Source organism: Asparagus officinalis, chromosome 7 (genome assembly GCF_001876935.1).
Source record: "Asparagus officinalis chromosome 7, Aspof.V1, whole genome shotgun sequence".
In the NCBI taxonomy this organism is placed as follows: Eukaryota; Viridiplantae; Streptophyta; class Magnoliopsida; order Asparagales; family Asparagaceae; genus Asparagus; species Asparagus officinalis.
The window spans coordinates 123,955,690-123,966,383 of NC_033800.1; the positions used below are offsets into that span (position 1 = coordinate 123,955,690).

Sequence of the window (10,694 nt, forward strand, 5' to 3'; positions counted from 1 at the left end):
AGAACTAACACTGTGCAGATTAGAACTAACACTCTACAGAATAGAACTAACACTGTGCAGATTAGAACTAACACTCTACAGAATAGAACTAACACTGTGCAGATTAGAACTAACACTCTACAGAATAGAACTAACACTGTGCAGATTAGAACTAACACTCTACAGAATAGAACTAACACTGTGCAGATTAGAACTAACACTCTACAGAATAGAACTAACACTGTGCAGATTAGAACTAACACTCTACAGAATAGAACTAACACTGTGCAGATTAGAACTAACACTCTACAGAATAGAACTAACACTGTGCAGATTAGAACTAACACTCTACAGAATAGAACTAACACTGTGCAGATTAGAACTAACACTCTACAGAATAGAACTAACACTGTGCAGATTAGAACTAACACTCTACAGAATAGAACTAACACAGTGTTAGTTCTATTCTGTAGAGTGTTAGTTCTATTCTGCAGCGTGTTAGTTCTAATCTGTCTGTAGCGTGTGAGTTCTAATCTGCAGATTAGAACTAACACTCTACAGAACGGAACTAACACTGTGCAGATTAGAACTAACACGCTACAGAATAGAACTAACATAGAATAAGTTAGAACTAACAATGCATAGGTACGAATTAGAATGAAACAAGATCAGTAAAATATGGAACTTACACACAATAGTGTCATGCAACCTGGGACATATGCGACCTTTTGCTTCTTCTTTCCCTCCAAAGCAACTCCAATGCCCCTGATAATTTCATTATAAAAGAACGGGGCCCATGCAACAGAATTGACCCTCTGAATGCTATCCAGGTATCTGAGTAAGGGTCTAGGGATACCTTCCCCTGCTATGGGACTCCATATCATAGAGCATTGGTACAAAATTTGTAGCAGAGCAAAATCCTCGATATCCCGCTTTTTGGTAGATTCAACAAGCCGTTCAAGTAGCCCTTCAAGATGTTTACGTTGGCTGGTTTCTGATTTTTTTAACTTCTTACCCTCTTCAGAAATGAAAAGCTTAGCGAAGTATTCCAGCCATATTCTGCTTCTTGAGTCCCTATTGTTCCTTATGTCCTCCCCATAAATTGGGAAATAAGTATGGTTGTGGACCCATTGCAAATCAAAACTAACATTTTTCATACCCCCACTTTTTGAATCAGGTATACAAAAGGTGTTATTATCTCTATCGAAAAAGCTCAGCAGCAGCTCAAGGGTGGGCCGATCAGCCGCAGGAGCCCCAAACAAAATGTAGTGCTGAAATATAGAACCGCAGTATGCATCCCTATGCCACTGACGGATCTTCGGGGCAAGGCGCTTCATAAATGCCCAATAAGCCCCGATATTGGCCGTTAACCTTAGTGTTTCTGCTGAGCCTGTTAGAGCAATTTTTTTCCTGCAAAAAATTTTCGAATTTGTACGTTCAATAAGACATATGAAACAATATTAGACCTAGCACTAACGGGAACAAAATAGAGCTAACACGTAATATTATAGAACTAACATTGGACTCATATTAGAACTAACATTGGACTTAAACTAGATCTAACGTTGGTATAAATTTAGAACTAACATTGGACAAAGCCTAGAACTAACAATATTGGGTTAATCTGCATTGTCTCTTCGCAGTATAACATAAGCCTAGAACTAACAATATTGGGTTAATCTGCATTGTCTGTTCGCAGTATAACATAACACTTACTGTTTTTTTGAGGGGGGTTCGTTGGTACGACCAGCCATTGTCGTCCTCCTTTTCTGGTCTCGCCATTGTAATGCCTCCTTTTGCATTTCGATTAGGGTTTTCGTAGCTTCCGTAGCTTCCTCCGTGCTGCCACCCGCAGATGAAGCGCCTTTTCCTTCCAACTCGGCTCGGTGCCCGACCTCGTAGTCGTTACTGGATTTTTCCGTAGACGACGACATTTTTCCGGCGAAAACCCTAGAAACGTTGAAATTCGTACAGAAATTAGGAAGATGAAGAGTTCTTGATGACGGTGCTAGGTGGAAGAGAGAGAAAGAGAGGGAGAGTACTTGTAAAGGTGAGGGGCACATTAACCCAGCTCAGTCCCATCAGAGGGCAAGATAGTAACTTCCGCTGGGCTTTTTCTGAAAAGAGTCAATTCGGGGCCTCGTCGCAAATACTATGCGTATTTGGGGCTATTCCACATGGGGCAAAGTACAGGGGGGCTAGTCACACGAAGTTCCCACTTTTGGGGCCTGGACACATTTTTCCCCTAAATCTTAGTTCCCAAAAGCAACCTATAATTTTTTTGGTTCGAAATTAACACTTAGACCCAAGCTGATTCATTCTTCGGTTAGCATGACCCAGATCTAAACCCAAGCCCAATGAGAACGAAAAATCGAAACATCAACGAAGAAGAAAGTAAAGTAACCAAAATCAAGTCCCTCGCCCCACCCCAAAAAATCCCCAAATTTCGAAGCAAAATCAGGGAGGGAGAGGGTGAGAGCGAGAGAGCAAAAGCAAGCAATTAATCGAAAAATGGAGCCTTTCATTGGCGCCAATCCCATTCCCCTCCTCTAAATCCTCAAATCAAACCCCAGTTAGGGTTTCAATCCCGGATCGGATCTGAGGGTTGATCATCTCAGTACCAGATCTAACCCCAGATCCAATCCTCTCAAAACCCTAATGCCCTCTCGATCCTCCTCCTCCGCCATGGCTCGCCTCAGTTCCATGACCCCCAGCTATCAAAGAAGCACGAAGACTCCACGTCATCATCGTCAGTCGCCATCCCCTGACGCCCTCGCCTGCGTCATCAACTCCGAGGTCGCCGCCGTCCTCGCCGTCATCGGCGCCGCACGTCCGCTGGGGCGGCCGTTACGCGTCCGCCGCGACGACCACCTCGACCCAACTCCTCATCCAGTCCGCTCAAGTCCGTCCGCCGCCAGATCTTCTCCTGGGACACGACCGCGCTGGGCCTCCGTGGACCCCACTCCTACCTCCGCCTTTCCTCGACGTCATCCGATCGACGAGAACCGGGCCCCCCCGATCACCGGCGTCGCGTTATCATCAAGTCTACAAGATCTTGACCCTCGATGCCTTGGATCCGAGGGCTACGGTTTAATGTGGGCGAGGCGATGCAGGTCGTCGTTAGGATGCGGTTCGAGCTGCCGGTTTGAAGTGACCGACCCGGCCTCAGAGGAGGCGGTGCTAATGAAGATCCTGCAGGTTTTGCTTGCTTGTATGAAGAGCAGAGCGTCGGCGGTGCTCAGTAATCAGCATGTTTGTACTATTGTGAATACTTGCTTTCGGGTTGTTCATCAGGCTGGGACGAAAGGGGAATTGCTTCAGAGGATCTCCAGGCAAACAATGCATGAGCTTATTAGATGCATCTTCTCGCATTTGGCTGAGGTTAATGGAGATGGGAGCGAGAGGAGCAACGTGAAGCAGCCTGAGGTAATACTGAAAATTTTTAACCTTTTTTTCTCTGAGTTGGGTATTTGTTGATTTTGTGTTATTGAGGTAAAGTTTTGTTCTCTTTTGCTTTTGTGGAGATGGGCGGGGTTGACATGGATCAGGGTTTTGGAATTGAACAAGCGGAGAATGGAAATGGAGGTGATGGGACTGTTGTGGGAGCTGAGAATGGCTTGGTAGCTGCGGAAGTGCCAAATGGGATGAGGGCCATGGTGGAGCCTTATGGAGTTCCTTGTATGGTGGAGATATTTCACTTCTTATGTTCTCTTTTGAATGTTGTCGAGCAGATTGGGATGAGTCCTAGGTCGAGTCCTATAGCTTTCGATGAAGATGTGCCTCTTTTTGCTCTTGGTTTGATCAATTCGGCTATTGAGTTAGGGGGTTCTTCGATAGGTAAACACCCGAAACTGCTGGCTCTCATACAGGATGAGCTGTTTAGGAATTTGATGCAGTTTGGCCTGTCAATGAGCCCTCTCATTCTCTCCATGGTTTGTAGCATTGTTTTGAATCTCTATTACCATTTGAGGACGGAGCTGAAGCTACAGCTAGAGGCATTCTTCTCCTGTGTGGTTTTGAGACTAGCACAGAGTCGGTATGGGGCCAGTTACCATCAGCAGGAGGTTGCAATGGAGGCTCTTGTGGATTTTTGTAGGCAGAAGACGTTTATGCCCGAGATGTATGCTAACTTGGACTGTGACATAACTTGTAGCAATGTGTTTGAGGACCTTGCAAACCTTCTCTCAAAGAGCGCATTTCCAGTAAATTGCCCGTTGTCTGCTATGCATGTCCTTGCTTTGGATGGTTTGATTGCTGTGATTCAAGGAATGGCAGATAGAATAGCTAATGCACCTCCTCGAATGGAAGAAGCATCAGTTGAACTCGAGGAGTATTCCTCCTTTTGGACAGTAAGATGTGAAAACTACTCTGATCCTGAGCATTGGGTTAGATTTGTTCGTCGACGGAAGTACATAAAAAAGAGGCTGATGATTGGTGCAGATCACTTCAACAGAGATCCAAAAAAGGGATTGGAGTTTCTTCAGGGCACCCATCTTTTGCCTGAAAAACTCGACCCGCAGAGTGTGGCATGCTTTTTCCGGTACACTGCAGGGTTGGACAAGAACCTTGTTGGAGATTTCTTGGGCAACCATGATGAGTTTTGTGTTCAGGTTCTACATGAATTTGCTTGGACATTTGATTTTGAAGGCATGAATCTCGATACTGCCCTAAGGCTGTTTCTAGAGACATTCAGGCTGCCAGGTGAGTCTCAGAAGATACAAAGAGTGCTCGAGGCTTTCTCGGAAAGATACTATGAGCAGTCGCCTCAGATTCTTGCTAATAAGGATGCTGCTCTTCTGCTATCGTACTCCCTTATAATGCTCAACACAGACCAACACAATGTGCAGGTAAAGAAGAAGATGACTGAAGAGGACTTCATTCGAAATAACCGTCACATCAATGGTGGAAATGACTTACCTAGAGAATTTTTGTCTGAGCTTTACCACTCAATCTTGCAAAACGAGATAAGGACCATTCCTGACCAAAGTATCGCTTTCCCTGAAATGACCCCCAGTCGTTGGATAGATTTGATGAGGAAATCAAAGAAGACATCTCCATACATCATTTGTGATTCTCGTCCTTTCCTAGATCATGATATGTTCGCAATCATGTCAGGCCCCACAATTGCTGCAATCTCTGTGGTTTTTGATTATGCCGAGCATGAAGAAGTCTTTTTGACTTGTCTGGAAGGATTCTTAGCTGTGGCGAAGATATCAGCGTACCATCATTTGGAAGATGTACTCGACGATTTAGTTGTGTCCCTTTGCAAGTTCACTACTCTTCTCAATGCTTCCTTAGTTGACGAGCCAGTTACTGCTTTTGGAGATGACTCAAAAGCTAGGATGGCGACCGAAGCTGTGTTCAACATAGCAAACAGATATGGAGATTTCATACGTACAGGTTGGAGAAATATACTGGATTGTATCTTGAGGCTGCATAAGCTAGGCCTACTTCCTGCTCGTGTTGCTAGTGATGCTGCTGATGATTCTGAGCTCCCATCAGATACAGTTCATGGGAGGCCTCCTCCAAGCTCTCTTTCCACATCTCTTCCATCTATGGGGACCCCCCGACGATCCTCTGGGCTCATGGGGAGGTTTAGCCAGTTATTGTCTCTTGACACAGAGGAACCGAGGTCACAACCAACTGAACAGCAACTTGCTGCTCACCAAAGGACTCTTCAGACTATACAAAAATGTCATATAGACAGTATATTCACTGAAAGCAAGTTCCTTCAGGCTGATTCCCTACTACATCTCGCTCGGGCCCTTATTTGGGCAGCAGGTCGGCCTCAGAAAGTCACCAGCTCACCTGATGATGAGGACACTGCTGTTTTCTGCTTGGAGCTACTTATTGCGATTACCCTCAATAATCGGGATAGAATTGTTCTCCTTTGGCAGGGGGTGTATGAGCACATAGCCAACATTGTTCAGAGTACCGTAATGCCTTGTGCCCTTGTAGAGAAAGCTGTCTTTGGACTTCTCCGGATTTGTCAGAGGTTACTTCCTTATAAAGAAAACCTTGCTGATGAACTCCTTAGGTCACTTCAACTGGTTTTGAAACTTGATGCCCGAGTGGCTGATGCATATTGTGAGAATATAACACAAGAAGTAACGAGGCTAGTGAAGGCAAATGCCACACATATAAAAAGCCATACAGGATGGCGTCACCTCTTTGCTATCCATAACTGCTCGACACCCTGAGGCTTCTGAAGTGGGATTTGAGGCGCTGGTGTTTATAATGTCCGAAGGGGCTCACCTTTCACCAGCCAACTATGTTCTCTGTATTGAGGCAGCAAGGCAATTTGCAGAGTCTCGGGTTGGACTAATAGATAGATCTGTACGTGCGCTGGATCTTATGGCAGAATCAGTAGTTTGCCTTGCTCGTTGGTCTACTGAGGCCAAAGAAGCAGGTGAAGAGGCTGAGAAGATACAAGAAGGGATTAGGGAGATGTGGCTGAGGCTGGTGCAGGCATTGAAGAAAGTGAGTATAGATCAGAGGGAGGAAGTTAGGAATCATGCTATAACATCTCTTCAGAGATGCCTTGTGGGAGCTGAGGGAATTTGCCTCTCTCCCTCTTCTTGGCTGCAGTCTTTTGACCTAGTTATATTTGCTGTTCTTGATGATCTTTTGGAGAATGCTCAGAGTCAGTCACAGAAAGAATACCGAAACATGGAGGGCACCCTTTTGATTGCCATGAAGTTGTTATCCAAGGTCTTTTTGCAGCTTTTACAAGAGCTTTCTGGACTTAGTAGCTTCTGCAAGCTGTGGCTTGGTGTTCTTGGTCGCATGGAGAAGTACATGAAGGTGAAGGTGAGAGGAAAGCGAAGTGAGAAACTTCAAGAATTGATTCCAGAGCTACTGAAGAACACATTGCTTGTGATGAAAACCAAAGGTATTCTTGCAAAGAGGAGCACAATAGGAGGAGACAGCTTATGGGACCTTACTTGGCTTCATGTGAACAACATTGCACCATCTCTACAGACTGAGGTGTTCCCAGATCAAGAATCTGAGCAGACCGATAGAAGTGGTTCAGGGGTTGAGGAAGGCAATCAGGGTGGAGGTTGATCTCTTGCTTTCTTAGTGGGATTTGTAGAAATTTTAAAGACTGTTCTTAACAAAGTGGACTTCGTGGGTCATCATCATTGAATTTACGAAGAAAATTTTGATCAGTGACTTCCTGCAGGTATAATGTATTTTTTTGTGTATTTCTTATATAAGTTTTTCGATCATCAACTTCTTCATTGTTGCGGTTATGCGTGGTACATGTATTCCTTTCTGCATGCAAGTTTTCTAGAGAACCTTTATTGAGGTTCAATCTCATATATAAGTTGTGTGTGTACGGGTGCCTTAAGAAAGTTTCTCATATATCTCAGAAAACTTTTCTGGTAGCAAATATAATGTTATTAAACAGTTCAATGCAAGTGACTAAAAAATGTCTCTGTGATAGCTATTGGGCAGATTTGGTTTTGGAGCACAGAGCTGTTAGCCTGTTACAATACATAACAGAGATGTCACATCAGGCCATATCCTGTGTCAAAGTAACTCATTTTAGAAAGTAGAGCAGATCATTTTCTTTGCATTTTTTTAATAACTGTTGACCAGAATTCCTAAGATTAGCTTTTTTACATTTTCCTCTCACTAGCCCTACCATGTCTCATATCAGTACTACTTTATTTCACCTAGACATAAAATACTTTTGACATTGTTCTGTTACTGATAGTCCACGGTTGGATGTGAATATATGGTCAATTCTTACTACTTGTCCAGATATGATTCTTATGGCCTTGAAACCTGCCACCACCACCCCCACCCCCACCAAAAAAAAAAAACACACATACACAAACAAATTTGTGACCTCAGCATACTACGTTATCCCCTAGGTTGCGTGCATACGGGTACGGGACCTGACAAATTTGTAAAAGGTAGTGTACGGGGAAATGGCTACACAGAGGGTGTAACTTAGTTATACGCAGATGTGAAAATACATGTTTGACCATCAATATCAATGATCCAAACCGTTCATTGTGATCTACACATTCTAAAAATTCATGTAGATTAAAAATTACATAAAGTCAATATTTCTACTTTACTCATCTGATGACCTAGAAATGGTTGATCTGTAACTATCTTAAAAGTTGATTACTTTGAGTTGCTTGAATTATGAGATAGAAAATTCTAAATCACACGATTTTTGATCCATTTGTATTTGATGACATATAGATTATAGTGAACAGTTTGGATTTGTAAAATACAAAGGCAAATATGTATTTTTAGAGGTGTTTGTAACTACGTTTGTTGCACCATGTGTTTTATAACCATACTCTATATAGTATATATATACATGTTTTGTACATTTATATGTATTAAAATTAATAATTTGCATAAGATCAATATTTTTTTTTCATTTATGTAAAATCAGTACATAAGAAATAGATGTAAAGTGTAGAATATACATCCAAGAAGAGTATACGCCCGAATAAATCATGTACTATATAATTGAGTATACACCTGAATAAACATATGCATATACTCAAGAAGTGTCCAAGAGGTTTGGGTATGGGTATGGGTACGTGTCGGGTAAAGAGGTATGGCTTCCTAATAGAAGTATCCAGGTAACATAGGTTATCCCTATTGTTTGCATTCGGTTTGTTTGGAGTTACGTCCTATTGTTTCTAACTAATTGCTAAATGCCACATTTCTGTAGCACAAGGCTAAGCGCATTGGGTCCTTTTATATAATACGACGTAAGTCTCGAGGGGTGAGCATGAGCCTCATGAGTTAGTTATATTTTGTTTTTAAAATTTATGAATATTATATGCATATAATATATAGTGGTAGAATAATTTACAGCTAGATATGTTCATGTGTTGGACATGAAATATGAATGAAAGATGCTAAGTATAAACCCAAATCATAATACACTAAGCTACATGTATAAGACACATATCTTATTTATAGTCACTGATCATATTGAGGACATGTGTCTAATGTTTTAAGTTTTTCTTAGGAAGATTGAGCTTAGTTCTATATTAATTTTAGCGTCCAATTAAAAGTGAACAAGAAAATAGGTACAACTAAAAAATTAAATTTAAAAAATATCAAAGTGTAGAGACAATAAACCCCATTCAGATGCACAAAGAAACAAGAAATCAATATACAGTTTAGAATTGTTGGAAACAAGCTGAATTAGTAAAATTAAATGTTTATCTAAAGCACAAAAGAGAAGCAGATATATGATAGGATTAGATAAGATAATTGCTTTGGCCTTTTATTCAGTAAAAAGAAAAGGGCAAATCCTTGAGGACAAGGAAAAGAAAATGAAGATATACGACATTTTAATTATGGTATAACAAATCTTTCTTCGAATCGTGTCTGAAGTGTGTGCTTGAAAAGAGAAACTCTTCACGAGATGCAGAGCACACACTTAAAATTATGCTTTAAGTGATGAGGTGTATGATTCCATGGTCATATCACTATTCTTAGTGCTGTAAAGTAGTTAGACTTCAAAATGTTCCAAAGCTAGCCTCAGAACGTGCTTCAGAAAGCTTTTTCATACGCTGATTCAACTATTCCAGATCATAGCTTCGACTATTATGCTCCTTTGTTATCTTTACATACTATCATGCTATATATTTCAATAAAACCTCTATCTGTTCCTAATTCTATGCAACCTCTCTCAACATTTATTTATGTGCTCAGGTGCATTCTGTATTTCTCAGGTGTTAACCTCTTCTTTGTTCAAGCTTTGTAATTTCTTAATTCTCTTTAGGATGGAATTATGGTTAAAAAAATGCTGTTGATTGATGGATATGTCACTTGTTCTAGCCATGGAATGGATTGCTAAGTAACATTTCTCATGGGAAAAGTAATGACACATGTTCTTGGTGCTTCACAACTTCTCTTAATATTCACCTGCATTTTGCGATTGCTCTTAGAAAAAGTATTTATTTATTTATACCTCAAAAGTGATAACTCTTGCTATTAGTTAAATTTGTGATTCGGTTACATGATTTATGATGTACACCTTAAGTAGTTACTTCATTTTAGTAATACCATGTTTGTGTTTGCATTATCATCAGTCTCTAATGTGTTTTTATACCCATCAAGATAAGAATATTTGTAAACTGGATTATTTTTGTCTTCTTCGGAGGATCCCTCTTGTTCCCGTTTAGTCTTCTTCGTTTCTACATCGCCTTGTTCCTTTCTTTTGTTTTTGAGGTTTCTTTCAGTTTCTTAGTGACAATAGTTGACGGCATTCTGCCTAAATATTAGACACGGGTGATAAAACGTGTTTGTGATGGAAGGAAGAAGAGAGATCAACCAAGGAAAGAAAGACAGACCAAGCCTGCAAGATCAAGCACCTAAGACTCAAACCCATTTTACAAGCTATAACTAGTTTGCTAGACTAGGACTAAGGTTTTCTGTTTTGCCTCTTACGCATCCTTCTGGAGCGTTCTTCATAGCTGCGTCAAAATAGTCTTCCTCGACCCTGTCCGGTATTGCTCATGTAAGAGACGATATAGTAATGCTCGCTAAGCTTGTCCCCAAAGATTGCAGACCTCAGTTATCGTGCTCTTTGGGCTAATACCAAATCTACCGTATAGCGAGTTCATAAGTATCTTGTAAACATAGGACATCACGTCATTACCTGTTCTCTTAGCTTTGTCAAATGGTTATATCGATCAAGATTGCATACCTCAGTTATCGTGTTTTTT

At 41.3% G+C, this 10,694-nt stretch overlaps 2 protein-coding genes across 3 annotated transcripts; one reads left to right on the top strand and one right to left on the bottom strand.

Annotated features, from left to right (window-relative positions):
* Nucleotides 479–2,213, bottom strand: LOC109849485. 2 transcript variants are annotated; one of them, XM_020419327.1, is made up of 3 exons: nt 2,022–2,213; nt 1,696–1,929; nt 479–1,389 (listed from the first exon to the last, which is right to left on the bottom strand). In XM_020419327.1, exons 2-3 carry the CDS (start codon nt 1,911–1,913, stop codon nt 648–650), a joined length of 960 nt encoding a protein of 319 aa, XP_020274916.1. In that variant the 5' UTR covers nt 1,914–1,929; nt 2,022–2,213; the 3' UTR covers nt 479–647. The 2 variants fall into 2 exon arrangements, with proteins under 2 accessions (XP_020274916.1, XP_020274915.1); XM_020419326.1 differs by having other exon boundaries at nt 1,696–2,213.
* On the top strand, nt 2,283–7,212 carry LOC109850386 (ARF guanine-nucleotide exchange factor GNOM-like). The gene is given in 8 exon segments (XM_020420411.1): nt 2,283–2,799; nt 2,801–2,866; nt 2,868–2,949; nt 2,952–3,067; nt 3,069–3,101; nt 3,103–3,405; nt 3,504–6,142; nt 6,144–7,212. Coding segments are annotated over 8 exon segments (4,302 nt in total). The 5' UTR covers nt 2,283–2,637; the 3' UTR covers nt 7,045–7,212.

Excerpts from the sequence above, each read along its gene's own strand:
- LOC109849485 (XM_020419326.1), bottom strand. The coding sequence starts at position 2,042 with ATGTGCCCCTCACCTTTACAAGTACTCTCCCTCTCTTTCTCTCTCTTC. Across the intron at positions 1,390-1,695 it reads GAACCCCCCTCAAAAAAACA|GAAAAAAATTGCTCTAACAG; the intron begins GTAAGTGTTATG and ends AATTTTTTGCAG.